General features: G+C 40.6%; 1 protein-coding gene across 1 annotated transcript in view; it reads right to left on the bottom strand.

Annotated features, from left to right (window-relative positions):
* BCL2L13 (BCL2 like 13) overlaps positions 1–24,317 on the bottom strand; it is a 39,310-nt gene that overhangs the window by 8,597 nt on the left and 6,396 nt on the right. Inside the window, exons 3-6 of the mRNA XM_036400631.1 lie at positions 16,119–16,229; positions 15,029–15,185; positions 13,017–13,086; positions 7,767–7,910 (exon numbers count right to left, since the gene is read on the bottom strand). Coding sequence (XP_036256524.1) covers positions 7,767–7,910; positions 13,017–13,086; positions 15,029–15,185; positions 16,119–16,229 — 482 coding nt within the window. The remainder of the gene's footprint in view (positions 1–7,766; positions 7,911–13,016; positions 13,087–15,028; positions 15,186–16,118; positions 16,230–24,317) is intronic.

Here is a 24,317-nt window from a genome sequence, read left to right as displayed (position 1 = left end):
TGAATTCCCTTGAAGTCACACCCTGTGCACTGGTGAAAGCCAAGAGGCTTTGAGCCATGACTCAGCAGCCCACAGAAGGGAGAATGGAGCCACCTGTAGTCGTGGGGACAGTGGGGACAGATATTGCCCTGAAATTACAACCATGCTGACACTTCTAAATACATACTCTCACTGGAGATTTGCTTCTCACAAAATACAGGCAAGATCTGGGCACATCCAGAGGGTAACATGCAAGATAAACTGTTTTGGAAAGGGTAAGGAAATGAAGGGATGGTTACACAAGGAACATGGGCCATCCTCCTAGCTTCAAATACCTTGTTAATAAGTGTAGCAACACTACACCACAGCCTGCCTTCAGCAGGAGGGCCAAAGGGACTCAAGAGTTTTATTGTTCCTTTTCTCCTGCAAACTGTGCTGACCTCAAAAGAGTTATCAGCTGCTGGCTCCCTATAAATCAGAGCCTTATGCAGCCTGGCTGATTCCTTTCTGTCTTTACAGACAATTTACCTTCCGTGTCAGTGCCTCAGGGCCACAACTCCCCAGGCTTGGACAGACACATCTCCCTGGCTGGGAAGGCTGGGGCAGAGCTGACACACTGGCAATTCCAGCACTTTTTCGTCAAAAGCTCATGAAGCTTTAATTGAAAATCCAGACAGTAATAGGCATTATTTAGGATACATGATTAATATTTCTTGAGCTGAATTAAGATTTAATATGTAAAGTCAACGGATAAAGCTGGGATTTTGTGCTGGTTCAGTTGAGGTTTGCACTTTGGTGGGTTTTTTTTCTTTTTAAAGCAGCTGCGATAAAAACTGAGTGACATTTAGGACAATTCTCTTGATTCATCCACAGATGTGACCCAGAAGCAAAGCTCCAACAGGCAGATTATTTCAGGACAGGATGGAAGGATTTTTAATAACCTGAGGAGGCCTTATATAAGCCCTACACTTTAGATTTAATAGTAAGTAAGGAATGTATGTAAGCATTTCTTTATCTGCTTTGTTTATTGTAAGTAGACAGTATACTGCTTCAAACCAGAAACATCAGGGTTGCTCTTTTTCATATTTGCAGTTGCAAACTTGCAAACTTGGGAGTGCTTTTCCTCATCCAGCATGTTTAGAGAACCACATCAGGTGTGGTAGAGAAGCTGGAGTCCCTCACTGCAGTTCCTGCCACTCCTGATCCCAACCACTGCCACTTGAGGGAAGAGTTGGCACACCTTAGGAGACAGAGAACTGCACATTCCCCTGCTTGGTTAGAACACAGCAAGAAAGGCCACATCCCATGAGGCAGTCCTGGGGAAAAGATCAGCTACAGAATTCAATCACTGTCCTCAGCCTATGGGGTTTGACCCAGGAATGCTCCACAATCCACAAGTTCCACTTCTACAAGTGACAGGAAGCACTGTGAACAAATGTGGCACACCTGCCCTCAGGAGAGGCTACAGTATGGTGAGCCACACTGGACAGCAGCAAGATAGTAACAAAATAATGAAAAAAAAGTCTGAAAGATCCTACAATAATATAGTACAGAACTGTTACTTAAAAACACCTGTTAACTTTCAATTACGATTTAAAGACAGCAAACATAACAAAACCTCCCCCAAAACATAGAACCTGACTCTTATGTTGTCTATATTATCTTTCATAGTTTTCCAATATGTCTGTTATTAAGTGTATACAAACAAACAGGCTCATTACCTATAGTATATATTTGGCAAACAGGAAAACCTTTAACTGCACATAAGGAAAAAAAAAATCCTTATTTACCAAAACAATAATTTCAGCATGATTTATGCAAAGCTGCTTCTGGTGCCAAGAGATACTCAAATCAAAATTCTGAATGTCTCAAAGATAAAAGCAACTCTTTTCTCTACAAAAAATAGTAGGAGTAGTAACACACATTGCATCTGTAATAGAGATGAGATGAGATTAGAACAGGAGATCCCCATTAAGGTGTCCAACAGAGCATTTGCTGCATCTTAGAGCAGACTTTGAATGTCCTTCCCAAGACCAGGAAAATGCAACAGAGCTGTGTCTAACTGCTGTTGAAGCTTCTTCTAGGGTTTGGTTTTAAGTGTTCTTAAAAGCTCAACTGGTCTCTCTGGTTCAGTTCCTAAAGTAGAAACAAGCATGGATATATGGATAGGCAGCTCACACAAAACTCATTTCTGAAGACACAAAAAACCCCACCTGAAAAATACACAGCCCAGCAAGCCACCTTTACCCCCCAGATCCTGATTTTGTCCAACACAGGCAAAAATTCTGTACAGGTCAGAGAGAGCCACCAGAGGAAAAAACCTCCATGTTCCCTGAGCTTCAACCCCTCAACATGAAACTGAACAGAGCCACATAAAATCCCTGAGAAAAAGAGTATCCTGAGGTTCAAGAGGAAATGCTTGCAGAACACAGTGTCCCAGGAGAGCAATCTTGGCTATGATAAAAATTTCGAACACTCAACTCAGCTAGGAAGTTTCTGAGGTGAGGGCACTGACTATCTTGTAACATAACCCATCCCAGACAGAAATGAGGTTCCCAAGGTGCTTGGACAGTGCTCTCAGGCACACAGTGTGGTTCAGAGCTTGGACTCAGGGATCCTTGGGGGTCCCTTCCAACTCAGGACACTCTTATGCTTCTGTGGCTACCTTCCCCACACCAAGAGTGTCACAGCAATGAGCACTGGGAACCCATCAAATGCATTTGTGCTAAAATCCAGAAACAAGAGGCAAGAACTGGCCTATGTCCAGGGATCCTAAGACATCTCCCACAGGGAAATAAGCAAACTTCCCACAGCAACAAGCTGGGAATGTGCTTGCTGCATCCATTATCTGTAGCTGTGGCAGAGAAGCAGCTGTGTGCTGGGGCAGGGTTGCCTGTGCCCAGGAATGGCTTCACTCCCACCTGGGTGTGCTCAGGCTGTGGCTCCATGTGTTCCTGTTTCCATGCCCAGCCCAGTTATACCAAACCTTTTCAGATCTTCGTGGAAGTCAGATCTGACAGTATCACCCAGCTAATCCTTCAGAGAAATGCATTATAAAGGAGCTTCTGACAACACTCAGATACAGAAAAAAACATTTTAAAATATAAAGAAGTCCCAAAAAGCCCTCAGGCGCTTACTGTGCCTCTCTGCTCATCCCTCTGAAACTGTCAAGATAGGTGGAGCCAAGAAAAAGAGAGCAGAGTTCTTACAAATAGGATTGCACTTTTTATTAAGGAAAAAAAAAAGGAAAAGGCTCGAGTGAACCACATCAAAGCACTCTGATATTGCAGCCACTGCTCTCATTCCCTTCAAGGAATGCAGAAATGATTCTCTTCCATCCCTGCCTTCCAACACAACCTCTACAACCTGCAGAAAGCCAGCATCAAAGCAACACCCTTTAGGTTTCAGTCTTATGGGTTTAAAATTAGGTAAATTCAGTTATTTATAGACCACTTCTTCAGATTTGAAGTTGTTGGAAGGGAAAAGAGAAAGGAGATCTAGTTGCTTCTTTACTATTTAATGTCCTTCTTCAGCCACAGTGCCTAAAAATTTTAAAAATCTGTTACTGTACCAAAAAAGTTACATATAAATAAAAGTGGACCATTCACTGCAGTATTCCAAACATCAAGCAGAATTATTTTGAAAGGAAAACTCCTTTCTAGAACTCCTCTAACTAGACTACCTTTTCTTGCATCTCTGCCACATTAAACTTACTTCTCCCTTCTCCAGCAGAGCACGTCTCTATTTCTGCATTGTCATTCCCAGGGCAGACACCTGGACTGCTGCAGATTTTCATCTTGGGAAGCACAAACTGACTACCTCACCTCCCGAGGATAACAACTGCCTCTTTACTCTCTTTCTCCTCCTGATTGTCAACACTCTGTAATATGTGCATTATTCAATCACCAGCAGCAAAGAAAACAACTAAACCAGCTGCAAAGCCCAAGACAAAACACTGGAGACACAGAGAGAACAGCTCCTCTGAGGCTGAGATAGGAAACTGTAAACACTATGGAAATTTTAAGCAAATTTACTTTTACCCCTTCAACACGGGCAATTAACTAGTTAAATGCAAATCCAGGTCTGAACTCCATGAGACAAGACCCTTGGGAAGGTAGAGACAATTTCTGCCACGGGTCACAATGTAACTCCCAGGCTGAGAAGAAAGGTTTTATTAACTGCACTCTGATAAACAGGTCCAAACAAGGGGAAAGCAGAGGGGCTGGTAACAGGAAGGGGAACCAGAGAGAAAAAAAAAAAGGCAGCTAGTTTCTAAGAAAACTTACACTCTTTCCTCCTTATAGACATTCCCAGGTATTTCTAAAAAGATGCAATCTAACCACGGAAAACAGGATCTGCAGAACTTGAGAAGAAATGAATTATTTGGGAAGGGGTGGGAAAGAAGAGGGGAAAAAATCCTTACCAACAGACTGGTCTTACTGTGCACTTTTCCAGGAGACCAAGAATTGCTTCTGATGCAGCAGCATTCAGCCCTGGAGAAGTCAGAGAGAGCAAGAAGGCAGGGGAGGTAGGAGGAGAGAAGGGAGGGGAGAGGAGAAAGGGGAGGGGAGAAGAGCAAAGGGGAGGGGAGAAAGAGGAAAGCAAAGGGGAGGGGAGAGCATGCTCTACACACTGTGTGTCTGTAGAGCCCTGACTGCTTTTGGGAAAGGAAAGAAAAGAACAAAGCTACTTGTAAATCCAGCTGGGTATTGTTTTGCAATGGCTCAAGATGGAAAAGGAAGGTCTGAGTAGGACCAGTGGACCCAGTAGTCAGGAGGAAGAAATGTGTGTCCCCCATGTGTCTGTTTGGAGAACCTGGAAAGCCCAGCATGCTTTTTGCTCCAAAAGAGAGGTCATGCTAAAACTTAGGAGTCAAACAGGTAAATGCAAGAGTTGCAGCCAAACCTATCAGAGCAATTAGTGAAAGAGGGAACATAAAACTATGCCAGCCATTCCCTCACCAATCCACCAGTACATTCCAGTCCCACAATGTCATCAAAAGTTAGCTGAATTACAATTTTAGTGCCTGAAGGGAGAATGGGAGGGGAGCACTCACTGTTTCAACACACCATCTCAGCACCATATCTCTGTGGGACTGGCGTGGAAAATAAAAAAGCAACTTCTCATCCTCCAGGATATCGAATTTCTCATTTCCCAGAAGCCATGCCAATTTCTTGAAACCTGCTGCATAGCTACCCAATTTGTAAACCTTTACTCCCTTGAGCTGGAAATTTTGCTTCTGGTTAGCTGTGTACCATCCTCAGTCAGATGCTTTCCTGGACCCAGAAGCCTCCTGAGCTCACAGGAGAGCCTCAAGTCTTACACACATGCAGAACCCTGGGAGCTCTTCCAGCTGCACTGTGGCTGCAGAGAATGATGCAGCAAATGGATGACACAGCTCTGTGGGATTCTGACTCCACAGATCTGCAGTGAGGCACAGGAAGGGCTCAGCTGACCCCTTACCTTTGACTGGCTACTCCCCTCTTGGCAAAGGTTGACTTCAATCCAAAAATTGAGGAAGATCCCAAATGTGCCAAGGGATGAGACATCACCAGAGACACTACAGAGCTTTTCAGGTCTGCCCTGAAAAGCTGACTCCTGTGAAGCTCTCCTCTGCTCCAGATCCACAGAAAACCACACAGGCTATTCTTGCATCTCACTTTTAAGCAATCTCACTCTCAGCTGCTGCAGGAAAGACCTAACTTCATACAGCTCCAAAATAACACAAAAATTGAACCTCTTACTGTCACAGCACCATGAGTCACCGGAGACTCTCAGGTTTACACATTGCCCTTATGGCTCAAGCAAATTACTGTCAACTTGATCCAGCACACAGAGCCCCCGTGGCAGATGCTTATCTCAGAAAATTCAAACACTCCAACACTTCCCTGTGGCTACCAGCCTGACAGGCTCTTCCTGGCCCTTCTCAGAACACAACCCCTCCCATCCTGGCCCCATGCCCTGCTCCCAGCACTGCCATCCCATAGACTGGGAACAAACCCAGAAATGCACCACAGGGTGAAAATGAACCTTTTCCTCACAGGAAGGAAAAAATAAAATATAACCGTACATTCCCCTTCCTCCACAAAAAGCCACATGCCCAGTGGGTCCCCAAGCCCATGCCCAGAGCAACTCACAAAGATTAGTGCAGCTACATTAATTCATCTGGAAAGGATTTTCATCACCTAGTCTCTTTCCTCGCCTCTTGTGCTGTTTCAAAAATAGCTCTGCCTTGTTTGCTGCCCTGCCTGTGTCAGTCTGATTTTCTGCCTGGCTGGATGTGCACAGACAGGCTGGGAGCTCACTGGACACCCCCACCCTGATCTGTCCATCCCTGCACAGCCAGCCAGACACCAAGCACAGCCGTGCTGGAAAGCTGCTTGTTTTTAGAAGCTTTGAGCTCTATGAAGTGTGTTTACAGCAGGCCTCAAAAAGGGGCTGGAGAACACAGCACAGCCCTTCTGGAGGTCAAAAAACAAGGCAGAAAAGCACAGAAGTACTAACATTGATCTGTGTAAAAGCTGCAAGTAAGGGCCTGCCCTGGGATGAAAATACTTTTGAGATATGAGTGCATTTATCAAATGACCCAAGGTCATTTGGCTGTGTGCTGTTAGTGCTTCTGTCCATTAAAGACAAACAATCCCTCCCATGGGCCTTGAGAACTGCTCTCCACAACTGCCAGGAAGGGAACAGGTAAAGAAGGTGCAGATGTGCAGAATTCTGGAACAAGCTACTCTTCCAAAAAACCCCTCAGGTAAACTCTTGAAATACGAGAAGCTTCTGAAAGAGATTTTTCCTACTAGTACTTTTTTATCACTGGGTTTTCCTGAACAGCTTTTCTTTTTAGAATAAATCAGCTTGCTGGAGCCATTTCACAAATCCCAGATTAATTCCATTCAAATCTGGCATTCTTCCCAAACCCAGTAATCCTAGGCTCAGCCTTCAAGACTCAGCTCATCAGCTGTGAGCTGCCTTTCTGAAGGATTTCTAAATGAAACTTTCTCAGCATGCCATGACTCAGGAACACTGCTTACCATGAATTAATGATTTCTACAAGGAAAAATGCAGCACAAAGAAATCCTGATTGCTTATTCTATGCATGTTCCTCTACAGCTATAAACTCTAACATGCCTTAGCTATCTTATCACTTATAATAAAAATTAATTAGTACCTATTGACATTTCTGTATGAAGTGCTCGCCAATTACCTATCTGCTAAGAAACTCTCTGAAATTTAAGAGGAGGAAAAAACCCAAATTCCTTTTCCAGCAGTCACCAGAGGACGAAGATACCATTAAAAAGAGGAGCTTTTTGGGTATATAACCTCTTGTTACAGGTTTCTGCTTCCAAATGCAGTGCTCCATGTATATTAACAGGGCAGCACAAAGCTCACCATACTGCAAGAAATTAGCACCTTAACACACACTGTATGAAAATTAATTGTTATCTGACACCTAAGGACCTCTTCAATTTCAACAGCATTGTCAAACCACCACAAGCATCCAACAAACCATGCAAAAACTGGAACAGACTGCCTGGGGAAATTGTGGAGTCCAATCACTCAGGTCTTTAATATCAACATCAGAAATGAATGGCTGAAAGTCAGTTCTGCCTTGGGGCAGAGAAGAGAAAGAGATGACTGCCCAAGATCCCTTTCTGCTCCTGACCTCCTGAGCATTTTTAAAATTTTTTTTTCGGAGTCATTCCTCCTTGCATCTATTTACTTCTAGCAACCCCTCTTAGCTTTCACTCCTACTAGGATCACACTTAGAAATGAGGTCTTCTTACCCATCCTCCTTGTTCAATGATATAATCTGCAGAATAATCTTCTAGATATGTCACCCCAAAGTTCACAAGGGCACTCAGTGGTTCCTGGCCCCGTCTGGTCAGCTCCATCAGAAATTGTTGTAACAGAACCAGGGGCACCAAGACCTTCAAAAAAAAAAAAAAAAAGAAAAAAAAGAGAAAAGAGTGTGAATAAATAAATACAGAAAGCATTATCAATACTACTTTGCAGCTAGAGCAGAATTCATGTGTCCACAGAAAAGGTCTGAGTCTTCAAGTCCAAATGTACCAGGGACTATACACTTCATTTCTGAGAAGACACAAGGCAAGCACACAACAAAATGCACTAAAAAGGAAGCACTTAATCTGCTAAGCAAAAACCCACAGTCTAATTGAGTTAGACTAAGAGAATTTCACATTTAGAATTAATCTAAAAGAATTTCACAGAACAACACTGCAGTGTTTTCTTAAGCCCCACTTTTTTCTCAGCACAGGGTTCAGGTAGAGAAGCAGAACAGGTCCAGAACTTGCTACCCCAGAGGTGAAAAGACACAACATCATAAACAGCTTAAAGGGATATGCATCCAAATGCAAACAGCAAACTCATACACATTCTTGAACAGGGACACTGCACTAGACAGTCTCTTTAGAAGTTCACACTTAGCTTTGAGGCAGGACAGAAACAAACACCTCCACCCAGCAGCATAGCATTACAAACACGTTTAAAATGACAAGCACAAAGCCCTTTCCATGTCAAACTCTCCCTCTGATACCAAATTTAACACAGAGAGATCTTCCTCCCTCATTTCCTACTCCCATTCCTCTTTAGAAACCTTTAAACTGAATGTTCAGCCTTAACCTAAATTGCTCTGGAAGATGCAAGACTGTGAATCCACCTCCTTCACGTTATACAGTTCTAGACACTTCCTTCTGACATTATGTTTTTGTTTATCTAACCAACATGCAGTTGAACTTTTAAACTCTAAATTTATTCTCACAGAGCATGCAAGTGGCCCTCTGGGCTTCGTTCATATGCAGCACCTCGCCAAGGTCAGGAAGCTGGCATGAACTGCAGTCATTAGCATCTGAAAAAGCTTTATTATGACACAAGAGAAAAATATTTGTTTTACTGCATTTTAATTGAGTCAACTGCACTGCACATCTATTCACTGTGCAGACTGGAATGCTGTTTCCCAGCTGCACAAGGGACATGAAGGCTCTGCTACTGCTCATACTCAACTCCTAATGCCTCCTTTGCTCTCCAGTCTCTTCCCCCATCAGCCTGGTTCTCCTTTCTGTAAATATCCTGCACTGCTATTACCAGAAATCACACCTTAGTGTGCAAAGCTGGAGGAAGATGAATAGGCAAGTAAGCTGAAGTTGAGATTTGTATTAAATTCATGGTGGCATCACACTGAGATTGACTACTAAAACCAGATAGGGCCTAAAAATGCCCATAATCTGATAAATTTAAGATGCTCCAGCCGATTAACAAAGGAGTACAAGAGTGTGGCAGACAGGTTATGTCACAGACAGAGAAATTATAAAAGAAATTTATAAAAGAATTTAGAATATATTTATTATTTATTGTATTTAGAATATATCATAAAATAATTTAGCACAGCAGGTTATGTCGCAGACAGGTAAAGAAATTATAAAAGAAATTAATAAAAGAATTTATAAAAGAATTTAGAATTATTTAAGAAATAAATTATTTATTATATTTCGAATATATTATAAATTAATTTAGCATAGCAGGCCTCATATGATCAGGCCTGCTCTGCTAAATTAATAGCTGGCCTGTCACTTCTAGGTGCAGCTGAGTACTTGCAAGTTCCCATGCAAAAACAATCTTGGTATGAGTAGTTTGTTAACACAACAACCAATTCTAGGGGAGAAAAACAACTAGCACCTGCATAAACATGAAATCTGTCCCATGAGAATCAGTGAAGAAAATATGTAAACAATTCAAGAATAGAGAGATTTGACAGAGAAGTAAAATATCTCTTACTGACCAACAGCAAGAAAGCTGCTAACCAATTAAAGTTGCACATGAGGCCTGTAAAAACTGTATAAAATGAGTTGTGTGAATAAAGAATTGGCTTTTCCTGCACTAAGAACATGGAGTCTCAGCTGACTTCCTACAACAAGGTTATAGTAGTGTTGATCTGTGCTGAACAGTTAACACTGGTAACTGTTAACACTTCACTAGGGATGTGTCATGGTGCCAGAAGTTTAGAAGTGTTTGAATTTTAAAAGTGTTGGGGTTTTTGAGGTTCTTACTATTAACCTCAACTCAGAGGCAGAAGAGGTGCAAGATCACAGTGCAGAGATATAAGGAACAGGTCAAGATGAGGTGTCAAGAGGAATCAAAAAAACTCAAACTCAAAGCTAGGGATCTTTCAGAGGCTTTGGGCACACCCACATAACTCTACAGCAGCATGAACACTGAGATCTCAAAATATTTCACATTTAATGAGGCTGAAGGCAAAAGAAACAAAAGCAAGGAAGGGCTGCTTGGGAAATGAAGGGAGCTAAAATGCTGGCATAGTGAATATGATTGTTGCCTTCTTCCTTTGCCAGCTTGATGCCAAATCTACCCATTGACCCCAAATTCAGCAAGCCTCTTCAGGGCTCAGAGTGAGGGACCAAGCTCAAACTCCAACATCCAGTCCCACACAGACCAGCAAACACCACCCAGCTTTCTCTTCCTGCTGAAATTCTGACACTCCTGCCCCTGAGACCAGCAGGAACAGGAGAGGCTGGCCCTAAATTCACAAAAAAAAATCACCTCACAGTACTTCCATGGATGTTAACACCACCTTTGTGTACAGAAGAGCAGCTGTGTGAACAGTGGTGAGATTTAACTAGAACAAAGTAAAAACACAGCCTCTGCAATTCAAAGCAACTGCAACTCCCTCCACCAGCATGCCTGGGAAGGAATGCTAGGGGCTATTTATATTTTGACTGAAGAAAAACACACAGAGAAAAAAGTTGGCAGGAGAAAACTTCTAGGGAATCATTATAAGATCCACTTTGCTATCAGAAGATAGCTGATTGTGTAAATGAAACTCTTGTGTCCACTACACTATTGCAATCCCATTGTACAATGTTACAAATTTAAATGTACACAAAAAAGAGACAAAGAAAGTTCAGAGGAAGCTGTATTTTTTTGAGGAAACTAGATTCAAAATTATTGCAGTTCTGTGTACCTTTTGACTATTTCAACTTAAAATTAACCCAATTCTTCACATGATTATTTCTTAGATTTTTGTTGCACTATTCTTTGCCCCCCTTAATCAGTAAGAATGGGACACTGAGATAACTGCTACCCTACTCACCAGTTCAACTGGCTCTCCATACCAGTATCTGTTGTCCTTTCAGATGATGCACAACAGTGGGATTATGCATTCTGGACATATGTATTTAATCAGTTTTAAGCAAAAAGCATAAAAACTCAGCAGTGCCGTATTTAAAAAAAAAATTATGTTCATTTTATTATAGAAATTCAATTTGCCCTGTCTGAGGTGGTTTGGAATTTTTTTTAAATGAGAGCCTTATTTCAAATAGAAGATGAAGACCCTCGTCCTTTCCAGAATTCAACATGAACGTGTTTTTGTAACAGCTTCTTCAGAGTAAAAATTAAGCTGAGCTGGGATGGCAGGAAAGGTATCCAGATTTCTTCTGTTACAAAACACAATTCTGATTAAAATGATAAAGGAAATTAAAAGGAAATGAAACCAACATAAATGTACTTCATCTCCTCAAAACAAAGATTATTGAAGGAACTGCTGGGCATTCCTGGAGCTCCAAGCTACCAGAAAAACAATACAAACAGATGCTGTGCTGGGGTACAAAACTTCCCCTCTGGTTTGCTTTTATGGCATTTTCATATGGACTGTGTGTTTTGCAGCAGCAAATGTTACAGGCAAGCAGAGTTGATGACAGAGATGTTCTGGATGATGCTCTCCACCACAACTGATGGGGACTGAAATCCTGAGCCCCAGGAGCTGCAGGAATGCAGCAGCAAAGGAGGCTGGATCAGAAAGCCCCAAACGCAGCCCACTCATCCAGCCAGGAGGATTCATCCATCTTCAGGAGGTGGGGACGCAAAGCACATTGACCTGAGAAGCCCCATGCACCTCCTCCCTTGCCAGCTGAGCCACAATGCCTGGTTTTATGCTGGCTTTAGCTTTCACCAGCTGAAAAGTGAAATGTGCTAGCTTAAGCCACCTTCTTGATAATCAGATTTCATGGTTGTTTAAACCAAAATGCTGTGAATCACAAGATGACAAATTGAAAGAGCACACACATAAAGCAATGATAATTGCTGGAGCCATGGGCAGTAACTTGTCATGCAATGTTTATTAAACTGCTGTACAAGGGCCCACACCCTTGGTTAGATGAACAGTTTCTGAAGTAAGCAGGGAAATCTAGTCAGGAAAAAGTTTTTCTTGAAAAAAAATGCAAAGGGGGGGAAAAGATTTCAGACTACATTTTAAGAAAAAGACTACATTTTAACACTCAAATTGTGACTACATTTTCAAGTAGTTATTTCATTCTTTCATTCTTTTTTGATGCCCACTGAACCCATCAGAGAATGATTACAGTGATGAATTCGAATGATTAATGAAAGATGAATCTTGGAAGAGTAATCTACTCATTCTACATTAAAAGTAATTTAAGATAATTCATTTACAGATTTGCATTTTGTTTAAAAAAGAAGATTCCTATCATTTGACGTAACTACTCTTGAAATCAGGTAGGAACACCATCCCTATGTTTTCTGAACAATTTAAATATCATGAAGATACTGTCAATTTTTATTTTCACCATGTTCAGCCCTCTTTTTTACATTTATTTTAAACCTGATATTGAAGCAGAGAAAGAGTAGAGAAGTGTTATGAAAAAACCATCTCAGATTTCATTCCAAAACTGCTGCACGAATTAACCTCTCTTGGGAATTAAAAAAAAATAAGTCAAGCAACATGTCTAACTTTCCATTTTACCAAACTAAAGGAAAGTTGACCTAACACTTCAATTCAGCAACTTCTAGCTAAATTATCTATAAAACTACCCGCTATGTGCACATCTACCACTCTGAGAGTGCCATTTATTTCATACTAAAACCAAGTTCTTTCTATTTCTGGCCCTCTGTGAAGAAAAGCTGCAGCTAGTACAAACAATATGGACATCAAGGAGATAAAAGACATATCCAAGGACACATCCAAGTGCAAGAGACTGATGTGGTACCTTGCTCCACCCACTGGCATGAGCAGATGCCTCCTGCGTGCGCTCCCGATACTCCTGATATGTCACCGGCCTGCAGAAGTTAAACCAACACTGAAAGTTATAAAAGGAAACAAAAGAACATGAATAAAACAAAGTTCTCAGTTTCCAGAGAACAAAATATTTGCACATGTATTACAGCAAGTCATTTTCAAGAGCTACCAAGTCTTGTGGTTCAGGACATAAAACACCAGCACCAGACAGGGTCAGGAAGGCATCACCTTTCTCCCACTTGTACACTTTGATGTAACTGGTGAATTTCCTAATAATTTGATACTCTACAACTTAAAAGACATTAGATAAGTAGGTTGTCTGATATGCTAGAACATTTCTAAGCTCTTGCATATGTTTTTTTATAATCTAGGATTTTAAAGAGAAAATTCGACTAAGAAATTCATACCTGCTGAGGCCAATGCAGAGTAAAATGCTATGGACTAATACAGACTGTTTGACTATATTAACATGTCAGAGTTGAAACCTTTATTTGCAAGAAACAGCACTTTTGATCACAAAACCCCTTCATACTTCAGTAGATACCTCTATTCTAGATTTATCACATCTCTACCTCTCTGAATTGGGATGATGAAATTCCTGTCTTCCAATGCTCTTTCCTCCAAGATCATTTGGCAGCTAAGAGTCAACAGCAGCAAAGGCTTTCTGCCAAGTGACAGCAGAAGATGCACTGCTTCAAAAGCAACTGTCAGCCCAGACCATTACAAAAGGCAAGTTCAAACTTCAGTTTAATGGAAACAGTGGTAACTGGCATTGCAGAGAAAATTGCTTATTGAACTCCAGGAACTTGTCAGGATCTAACAGCCTACTGTACCCTAACACTTGTTTATATGCCTATCAGAGGGCAGGAAAATAAAAGCCAAGTTAATAAGTATTGCATGAAATAGCACTACTCTAGCAACAGGCGGAAAAGAACTGAGTTAAAGCACAGTGGGGAAAACATAATTTAGGTTTGTCATTTTAAGGGCATTCTCTTGACTTCCTTGGCACATTAATTCTTTGAAACCAAATCTAAATCAATCAGTGGGATGAGCAGAGCAGGAACAGCTGCAGGAAGGATATTATCAAGAGATTAAACAGTAACTCTAGTTTGCCTTAGAAAAAGGCAACACGGTTTCACAGGCATTTCTGACTTTATGTATGTACATGCATAAACAAAAAATTACTTAGAAAGCAAATATTTTCCTATAGAAAACCTAGACAGCCTAGAACATCAGAATATCAACAAACTAGAACCCCTTAAATGCATGGCTGCATTTATGCAACTCTTCCTAAAGCAGCACCTTCCAACTCCAGCTCTCTACCAACACATTTTGGAGGTCACTCAGAAAAGCCTCAAGTAGTTCATGTAGATCCAATTAATTGCAGGCTCATCATTTATAACAGAAAACCAAGCAACCACAACAATTGTACCAATTTGCAAAGACATTAATTAAGGTACTAGCACGTCAACTGCAATGTGCTATTTACACAATAAGCTTAAGCTGGCAGGACAGATGTTAAGGCCCCAAGGTTAGCCCAGGGGCCCACATCTGCTTCAGATGTGCACCTGAAGGGTGGTCACAAGGTTTGTAATACCATCCTCTCCAGGAGACTCTCCCTCTCATCAAGGGCCAGACCACAAACAAACCTTCAGCTCCACTCTCTAAGGCTAAGGACATTAATGTGGCTACAGCCCAGCATTAATGAAACTGGCAATGGCAGCAACTCAAACTGCTTGAAGCAGCCTCAAAAATTCAGCAACAAAAGCTTAGAAAAATTTTAGAACTTACATTGCTGCAAAGGGCAAATACCACAAAGAAGTATTTGCACATTACATTGCAAAACAAAACAAAACACCCAGCCAGATAAAGGAAGATTGAAAAAGAAGGAAATGCAATACAAGATGCAGTCCCAACTTCAGCATTCCAGCAGCAGACACAGTGCAAAAGGAAACACCTTTGAAAAAGCAAATGGAAACTCACTTGCTAAGCAAGCTCTGCAGTGCTTTGTGCAGATGCTCCTTCAATTCCTGGGACACTTTCTCCCCCAGATGAGCCAGGCAATCTTCTATTGAGCTCTCTGGGTTGGCAGGGCTGAACACTGGGGAAGTGTGGCAGTCAAACCCTGTAGTGGTAAATGCTGAGAGAAGAAGGTACACAAAATCAAACAGATTCACAGAAGAACATCAACGGACTCAGATTTCTTATCCCAGCAGTTTACACAGTTTACATAAGGGACAAAAGAAATCACAGCTCTGTAGTCAAAGCATACAATGAACAAATCATAGTAAAATTGTCCAAATACATTCTGAAAGTGCTACTTACAAGGCAGAGATGACTTTGAGCTACATTTCCCCACCAGCTCTTGTTTTACAATTGCATCCTAAGCAGCAAGTTTGCTGAATGTGCAGCTATTCTCCCATTTTAAGCTGATGCCAACCCTGGCATCTTCTCATAGTGAACTGATCCTCACATGGACATCTCTGCATCAGTACTAGAGTATCAGTTTTTAAAATATTATTTTGTTCATATAACCTTTCCCTTCTCAGTTTAAAACTTCTAAGAAAGCTCCATATGAAAGAACTTAAACAGCTCTAGAGTGTTTCTATTTCAGATTTCTGATTTGCAACACACATACAAAGCAAAAATGGGCTTGAAATCATTCCTTGCTGGGAGTCCTATAAAAGCCACATCTCCAGGTCAAAGCATATCACAAAAAATAAACCTTGTGGAAGGGAGAAATCTGAAGGTTTAAGTGCACACTCCCTGACATATCAGCTCCTGAGGACTTCTGCCATCAAGTGCAGCAGCTTTAAGGGTTGCTTACTTTTCATTATTTATAGTAGACTATTAAATCTCATCCAGTTGTTTGCTTTGGCCAGGCTCCACCACTCCAAATGGTAACGTTTAACTACTTTACTCCATGTGGCAATGTGTACAAATCTTGTGGGGGGAAGAGGATAAAGAGATTCAAGGCATTCAAAAATCTCTTTAACTGGAGTACCTGTTACAAATTAACCACCATTACAGTGCATAGAGATTATGGATTGAAACTGGAAAACCTGAAGAGCACCTTCCAAGATTTCTTCATCAAGACGTTTTAGCTCCTCCTCGATTTCTATTTTAATCTTCTCCAAAGCCTCTTTCTCCAGAGCATGTTGTGCCATAAGCTGTTGTTGAGTCCCTGAAAGAAACCAGAGAAATCATTCAAATATTTTAATTCCATGTTTCAAACAAGATAGAAAATGGAAGATGGTATTGAAATATTAAGTATAAAGGAATTTGAGGTGAACACTGGATTTCAGACAGCAGCAAGTATGATCCCTCCAGAGCACTTACTACGAAAGTTTTATTACACGAACCCAGAAACAGATAAATTTCCAGGCCTATTCAAGGTAGAACTGGTGCTTCAAATAAAAATCAAATCATGAAAAATAAAATAAAAAAAAGAACTGTAAAGCTACAAACAGGATACACAGGAACTTTAACAGCAACGTCTTCCATTTAAGACCAGAAGCAAACCAAGGCACATCAACAATCAGCCATCACACCTAATGCATTTACTATCAAACTACACCAAAACAAAGCAGACCGGCATAAGCTTGATTTTTAGCAGCAAAATATAAAATTTATATTGATGCCTACAAAATCTACAACATTCTCAGAGCAACTATGCAATGACATCAATTGAGAATCCTGAAGCCTGTGAACTGTGCATCATTTCCCTGGCCGTGAGGAGTCCACAGGCCACAGCTCAACCCACACAGGGTTCACAAGCAAGACTAGAAGCAAAGGACCTCACAATTGTCAGTCAGTTGTCAATTCTCCTCTCTTAACCAAGAAATTGAGGAATTTGAAATGGCTACATATCCCCAGAACTCCCATGTCATGGTTTGGGATCACAAATACATTTTCCATGTGCTGACTCTAGATACTGGGAACAGAAGTTGTTTCAGCCATATCAGTCAGGGTTACACAGACTCTCAGTCATCTTAATCATTATTCTGTACCAAGAGACACAAAACTGTTTCCAAATAAACCCAGGTATTCAGGACATCTGAATTTCTCACCCTTTCTGCACCTACACCCAGGGCTACAGTTCTACCCAGACACCCAGACAATGTTCTGCTCTACAGACATTCTTCACTCAGTGAAGAAAACAAAAAGGGAAAGGATTTGTATCTGTAATGTTGGTGCCATCTGACTCAATTTCCTCCTCATCACTTTCACTTCACACCCATATCTTCAGGTAAGTCCTGTAACAGCCAGGGGAGCTGTCTGGCACATCTTTTTTCATTCCTGGGTTGGAGGCACTAAATCATAATTTGGTGGTCTCGTGAATGACAGCTTTGTGGCCTGTCTCCTTTGGTTTGGTTCTCTGCTGGAACTCACTTTAAGTGTTGTCTTGCCTTCCCTTTTCTTCCACAATGGACACATATAATCACTGAATTTCATAAAAGGGTGTGTAAAAACTGTAAAAGCACTTAACACACACAGATGTGTGGTTAACTACACACTAGTGAAGTACACTGTGCATTTTCTGTGATTAAAAATACACTAGACAATAAGCTTTCAAGGTCTCCTACAACTGAAAAAGATGTTAAAAATCCACAGTATCAACCCACTGAACATGTGTTAATGCTTAAAAACTCAGCACAAGGATCCCTCTAAACCAATGTATGCTTAAGTCAGTATAAAATGTTTTCATATATTTCTGTGACCAGTCACTTTAATTCCATTTGACTTAACCACATATGTTCAGAATAACTTTACTTAGCTTCTTAAATCCCTTCCCAAGTAGCATCTCTGCCACGCTGAGTAATAAATTCCAGAGAGGAGCAAGCTGTTCCTCCTTTTGGTTAATGCCCTGTCAGTCCCTGTCAGGAGTCCCTGCTCTGGAGTCAAGTGCAACAAGTGTGTGCAAGTTCAGCCCTTGTGTGAACCTGTGCTTTCCCTGAGCCTGGAAGGACAGAGGAGCAGCCATTCTCACAGGAATAATGTGACAATGATCACCCCTGACAAGCTGTCATACCTGATAACAAGTCACCCAGAAAATGGAAGGAAGAGAAATTCCACTGCTGCCAGTGTACAAAAGAGCTGTTTAGATAATCAGCACAGCACTCCATGGTTTCCATCTCCCAACACCCACAACTTTGCAGCAGCTGCTGATTCTGAGAGCACCTGACTATTCAGCCATGCCAAAACATCAAAACCCCACCCCTCCCACAGCAGTGACTTTGCACTGTTTATTCCCCTAATAAAGAATGGATTCCTGCTTTCTGCATCTCCTGGATATTGACTGCTACCAGCAAACACTGCACACAGCAAAGGTCCTAAGTGAGGGGTATCTTCTTCTCAATTATCCAACTTCCAAGTCACAAACAGGCAGATGAAAACAGTAAAACCAGCTTGTTTTAGGTGAGAATATATTTTCATTGTCAAAGATGCAAATGGTCACACCAGAAATGGTGTTTGTAAGAGCCATAATAAGTACTGAATGCTTTCCTGTGCTCCAGAAATGAGTTTGCCTCTTCTGGGCTTTTGGTAAATCAACTCTGCAAGGCTCTTCCCAAGCCAGTCTTACACAACCAAGTTAGTGCATTCTACTTTCTTTTTATGGAATAAATGTTCACTTTGGCACAATTATGTTCCTGTTAAGATTTTGGGTTTCAGGTATCTGGAAGTAACCTAAAAAGCAAAAGAAAATGTGTTCTGAAAGTCCATCAAGCACTGCATCAGGGAGCATCTGACTACTAAATAAATGTAATACTTCAGTAAAACTCCAGAAGCTCAGTAGCAATACAAGAGTAACCTGTTTGCCAGGGTTGATCTCAGGAGGAGGAGGGATGGAAGTCATTCATCAGAGCTAGACAGTCTGCACACCTCACTCTACAGTGCTTGAGCCAAAATTTCAGCTAACAAGGGACAGCAGGGACTATAAAGAGAGACTAAAAAGATGTTATGCCTTTGGAGTCCAAGGGAATGAAGGATGATTGGAAAAGAAAGCCACTGATGTCACAGATTGCTCCTGAATTTTTTTTTCTTTCATGCCTGTAATTTATTTAACAATATCTTCATTTTTGAGTTCTCCTAGGTCTCTATATTAACTTCTGTCCAGTTGACTTAAAAATTTACTTTCAGCATGACTGTAATATTTCTTTAACATCTCTCATTTTTTAAAACATTAAGTAACACTCTAAAATTACTGTAAGCTCTAAGAAGTGAAAAAGATATACAAAATCTCTTTACAAATGTATTTATCTGTTTCCTTTAATGAAAATACATCCATTACACCAGCAAACTCCAGACCATGGACTGCCACACATAGAAGTAGCCCTCAATTTCAGAGATGTTTAAAAGAAGCTCTTTATAAACTCTAAGAATGCTCAGCTTAAAAGGAACTGAAAAAGTTTAAAATATTAAAAAGATACAAGATATTGCCAATTAACACTATTTTTTTTTGTGAGCAGAGAGGAAGCTTAACCAAGTGGGAATTCACACCCCAAAAAGCTCCTTTTCCTTGCCTCATTTAAGAGAATAACTTCCTTATTACCATGAACTGGACTGCTCTGACCTACAATGTGAATCTTTACAGCCCAAACAGCCCAAAACCAACCTAAAAACAGTTTCCTACAAGCCAACAGTAGGTACCATGTGTGGGAAACCAGGAAAATGGCTTGATCACTAACTCCATGCATCACTTCATATGGTAATTCCAAAAAGACAATGAATGGCCGAAAGGACACTGAGGACCATAATTGGATTAAAGTGCTGTGGATAGCATGCACCTCAGGGAAACTGTAAAACTGTCAAAACCTTGCTCACCTCTTGACTAACCTATGTCACCATGCAGTAGTGGCACTGACTATAAACTTTGCAGATGCTCTGGAAACTAAGGGATTATTTAAGATTTTTCACTCTGTCAGAAAAACACAGAAAACCTAATTTTCTTCACAGTGTTTGTTGTAGCCACAAGCTCATGGGATGATGTCAAGCAATGGGGAAGTAGATTAAAATAGAGAAATACATCAAAAGTCACTCCTTGATAAAATATAAACAAACATTTATAATATAAATACATTGAATCACAAGACCAAAGTACTTTGACTCACTGGAAAAGTTAATAATACTAACTGCAGCAGAGTGGAAGCTTCTGTAATGAGAGTGACTTCAGGGGGAAAAGTGTAGAGATATTTTCCAATACTTAATAATTATTTTCTGTGTCTGAACCAGTTCTTATAGGTATGAAAAGAGTTCTGAAAAAATACAAAGCATCTCTGCACAATCTAAAGAACAGACAACTGAGAGCTTCCACATATTTTAAATATAGGTACTGAGGGCTTCCACACATTTTAAATATAGGTACTCATCTGTTGCCTCAAACCACATTGACTTATACAGGTGATGCTACTCTATGTGTTTTATCAAATTATCTGATGTGTTCACCTACCAAAAAGTAACAGAATATACTGCTAATGGATTTTGCTTTAAATAAACTGCAGTGACTGTTATGCAGAATCATTAATCTGGAAAAACTAATGAGAAAAAGCTCTCTAAGCATCGGCCAGTTAAATTTGCTGGATTTTCCTCTGGAGACACTGAAATCCATTACAGAAGCCTATAGAGCTATAATGTTTAAAGATTAGCTTGCTCAGTAAAAGTGTCTTTTCTTCAAGAGTCTGGAAAACTGTGGATGGCTTTCTCTTCAGTCCCTGTGCTGAAAAGAAGATAGCAAAATAAAAATTTCCAAGTCCTCATCAGGTGTTGATTTATATCAACCTTGTTTGCTTGGAGCCAGAAGTGATTTTAGTGCTTGTAATTGAAGCCATCCTTCTTGCAACAAAACCAAGACCAACCAAGAGACCCAAAAGAAAACACAGCAATGTAATTTTCTATGTAATTTCTCTGAATTTTTTATTTACTGAAAAAAAAAAATCCTCCAAAAATCATCAGTCTTACAAAGCACATTAGACCTACAAACAATGAGAAGTTTTAACTGGAAATCTATCAATCTATCTTAAAATTTTATTCTTATCTCAGTTTTTGAACAGAAAGACATACACCAGAAAAAAAAAAGTAGTACAAAATGCAGGAAAACAGAGGCAGAAGGTGGTAACAGAGGTAGTTCTGGCAGAGATAATACAGTACCACTCCTGTTGGGAAGGATCACTTTTTTGGTTGGGTGGTTTTGACCCACCAGATACACCTTCTAGTTTAACTGGAGTGTCAAAACTTCACCAAAATTTGGGACACTGAGGTAGAAGGAGACTCAAGGGAAATACAGAAACCCTACCAACACCTAGGGCACCTTTTTTCCTCATCTCCCATGTTTGGTACACATGCAGTGGAGAGGCAGAAGATCCCCCAGTGGGTGACACAAGGTGGCTGGAACTGGGATCCTGCACTGAACTGCCCTCTAGAGGAGTCCCTCTCTCTCCCTCTCAGGCAGACAAGGAGCTCAACTCCACCAGGGCAAGCTGAAACTTGTCTTCCTGGCTACTCCCAGTACACTGAATATGATTCAGAAAACTTACCAGGAGTACAGTCTTACTTGGATCTAAGAAAAATAAGTGAAGAGAAGGTGCTGCAAACCTTAGTCAAGACCTCATATGAATGAAACACAAAATACAGGAGTTTGTTCTGCAAGTGGAAAGGAAAACAGGCAATAGGTAAAATTGCTGCTTCATTGCTTCCCATGGAAGGTCTGTCAGCACAACATCCAAATGAAAGCAAAATAAGATTAAGGACAGGTGTTTTTTATTGGAATCCTCTCAATTCACAAATCAATGGTGTTCAGCCGTAGAGTAGAAAGACTCCTGACCAGCATTCTGAAGTGCCACAGAAATCTACAATGGAAGGAATTTGGGATCACTCAAAGTGTTGAATCAACAACTGGTGACAGTGCTTGGAAAACACACTGGCAGGCAGGAATGCTGTGCTCCTGCTACTCCTCCTGTGTCTGTCACCAAACCCAGAAGTCTCCTCCTCAAGATGGGATTCCGGACAACAGCTCATTTCTATTTCCCAGCTTTCTCATCTCTTGTTCCCACCAGGTTTCTCAGCTCACACTGGGGACTGTAACACCCAGTACACCTCCCAGCAGTGCATTAGGCAGGGCAGGAAATATCCATTATGGGCTGTGCTCCCCTCCTGGGGATTGCAGATTACAGCCAGCAGGCATCAGCCAGGTGCCAAAAAACAAGGAGACGCTCACTGGGTATGTAAACTGCTCAGTCATCAGTGGGGATGCACACAGAACTCTGGAATAACCACACACAGCCCAGCAGTGCACCTCAAAACCTGCTTCATTACTAGCAAGGTGAGCAAAAGTGGGAGAAGGGATTTTTAAAACGTAGCTAGCACACAAAAGAAACCACTCAAAAGCATGGAAGGCAGAAAAGCACCACCAGGAAAAGTGAGTTAGGAAAGAATGAAACAAATCCTGAAGCAGAAGGATAAAGCATTTGCTTAGTTCAATACAGCATGAAGGCCATTCAAAGCATTACAATACAGAGTGAGAAACGAGTAGGCAAATTAAAAGTAAGGCAAAATTATTTAAAAATAAAGATCAGAAAACAGCAAAACCACTGAAAGACAGACCTAATTAAAGTGAAACATGATCAGGAGAGGAGACATTGTGGTCACTGCTTGGTTTGGGAAATGAGGCGGGGAAAATGTAGGAAGATTTCCTCTTAGAAGTTGTAAAGTATGAATGCTTTAGAGTATTTCAGTAGCAAATCAAACTACGGGCTGCTGTGACCCAAGCTAACACATCTGAACAATATCTGAGAAGTAAAATCTTAAGTCACTACAAAATTTTAATTTAAGAATTTGTAGCTTCCTCTTTAGAGAGTTTAAATATACCTCTGAAATTCAGATTAGAAGCTTAGAGGTTCCAGTAATGAGAATCAACTGATTCTGAAAATGAAAGGTTTCACCTCAATTTGCAAATACTTCAAAGGTAACTACAGCCAAATCATTTTAAAAGCTTTAAGACTAGCATTTCCCTTTCTGAATCTTCTATTTCTAGAACAAAGCAGACTCTTACACATTGAACCTTTATATGTACTCAATACATTTCCAGTTACAGCCCAGTTATAAATGGGTGGGATGTTCAGAATAAGATGTCATTGCTAAAATAAGCACATTTTTCAACAAAGGGTTTTATGAAACAGCTAAGGTGCCTCTCCTTTCATGGACCACAGATGCAGACAAAATGGAAGTAGCAAACATACCTTAAATACACAAAGGTATTTATGAATTACAGTTTATTAATTACATAACATTAATTTAATGAATTACATATAATATAATATTTGCTATGTGATTTAGTACCAAGCAGAAAAGCAGGTCTGCCATAATCTTTTCTTTTCAGGAATTTCTCACTTGATGACAGGTAAGTTCAGTAAATGACAGCATATGCATTCTTAAATGATTGTTCAAAGAAAACAAAGATTCTGAAGACTGTCTCTGTTTGGTTTGGGTTTTTTTTCAAGTCTCCTTTCATCAGAATAAGTTCTGAATCACAGAACTAGTAGTGACTAAAACATCATTAAGAAGTGACAAGTCACACAGGCAATCCTGACAAACAACATTGCTTAAGTGCTTGCCACCACAAAATAAAGAACAGTTTTATATCCTAGCTTTATGTGAAACACAATCTACCAAACTTATTTAATTCTGCCTTCTATTTATTTATTTACCCTCTTTTTTCCATAAACCTGTCGTGGAAGAAACATCTGACTCTGTGCAGCCCTTGACTTTGCATAAATAAATAAATAAATAAACAAACACAAGTAGCACAGGCCACATCTCTGCACCAGCACGGAGTGACAACAGCAGCCTCAGTGTAATAGGGCAAAACTATTTAGCACAGGAGATTGCTCAAGGCACCACTCAGTTTATGCCAATAAACATCACCTCACCCCTGCTTACTTCCACTTGTGTCCCAAAAAAATAGCAGGCATGGGCTGAAATTCTCATGCTGGCTCAACAAAGGTAATATATATATCCCTCCAAAGGTAATATATATCCTAGCCTCAAGACAACAACTAAAACCACTTATTTGCCTCCCAAACACCAGTCAGCCCTGGCATAGCTCAAATTAAAACAGTAATCTACACACAAACAGCTTTGTTTCCATCAGCATCTCTCATCTTTAAACTGAAACTTATTCGTTTTTCACTGAACAAACCAAGAGATTCATTACACTGAACATCAGGCTCACGCTCTGCACCCCTGCAGAAACACCCCAAGAACTAATTGCAAACCC

This window comes from Molothrus ater, chromosome 5 (assembly GCF_012460135.2).
Source record: "Molothrus ater isolate BHLD 08-10-18 breed brown headed cowbird chromosome 5, BPBGC_Mater_1.1, whole genome shotgun sequence".
Lineage (NCBI taxonomy): Eukaryota > Metazoa > Chordata > Aves > Passeriformes > Icteridae > Molothrus > Molothrus ater.
Note: the sequence above shows the minus strand (reverse complement) of the source record. Positions and strands in the feature narration are given on the sequence as shown.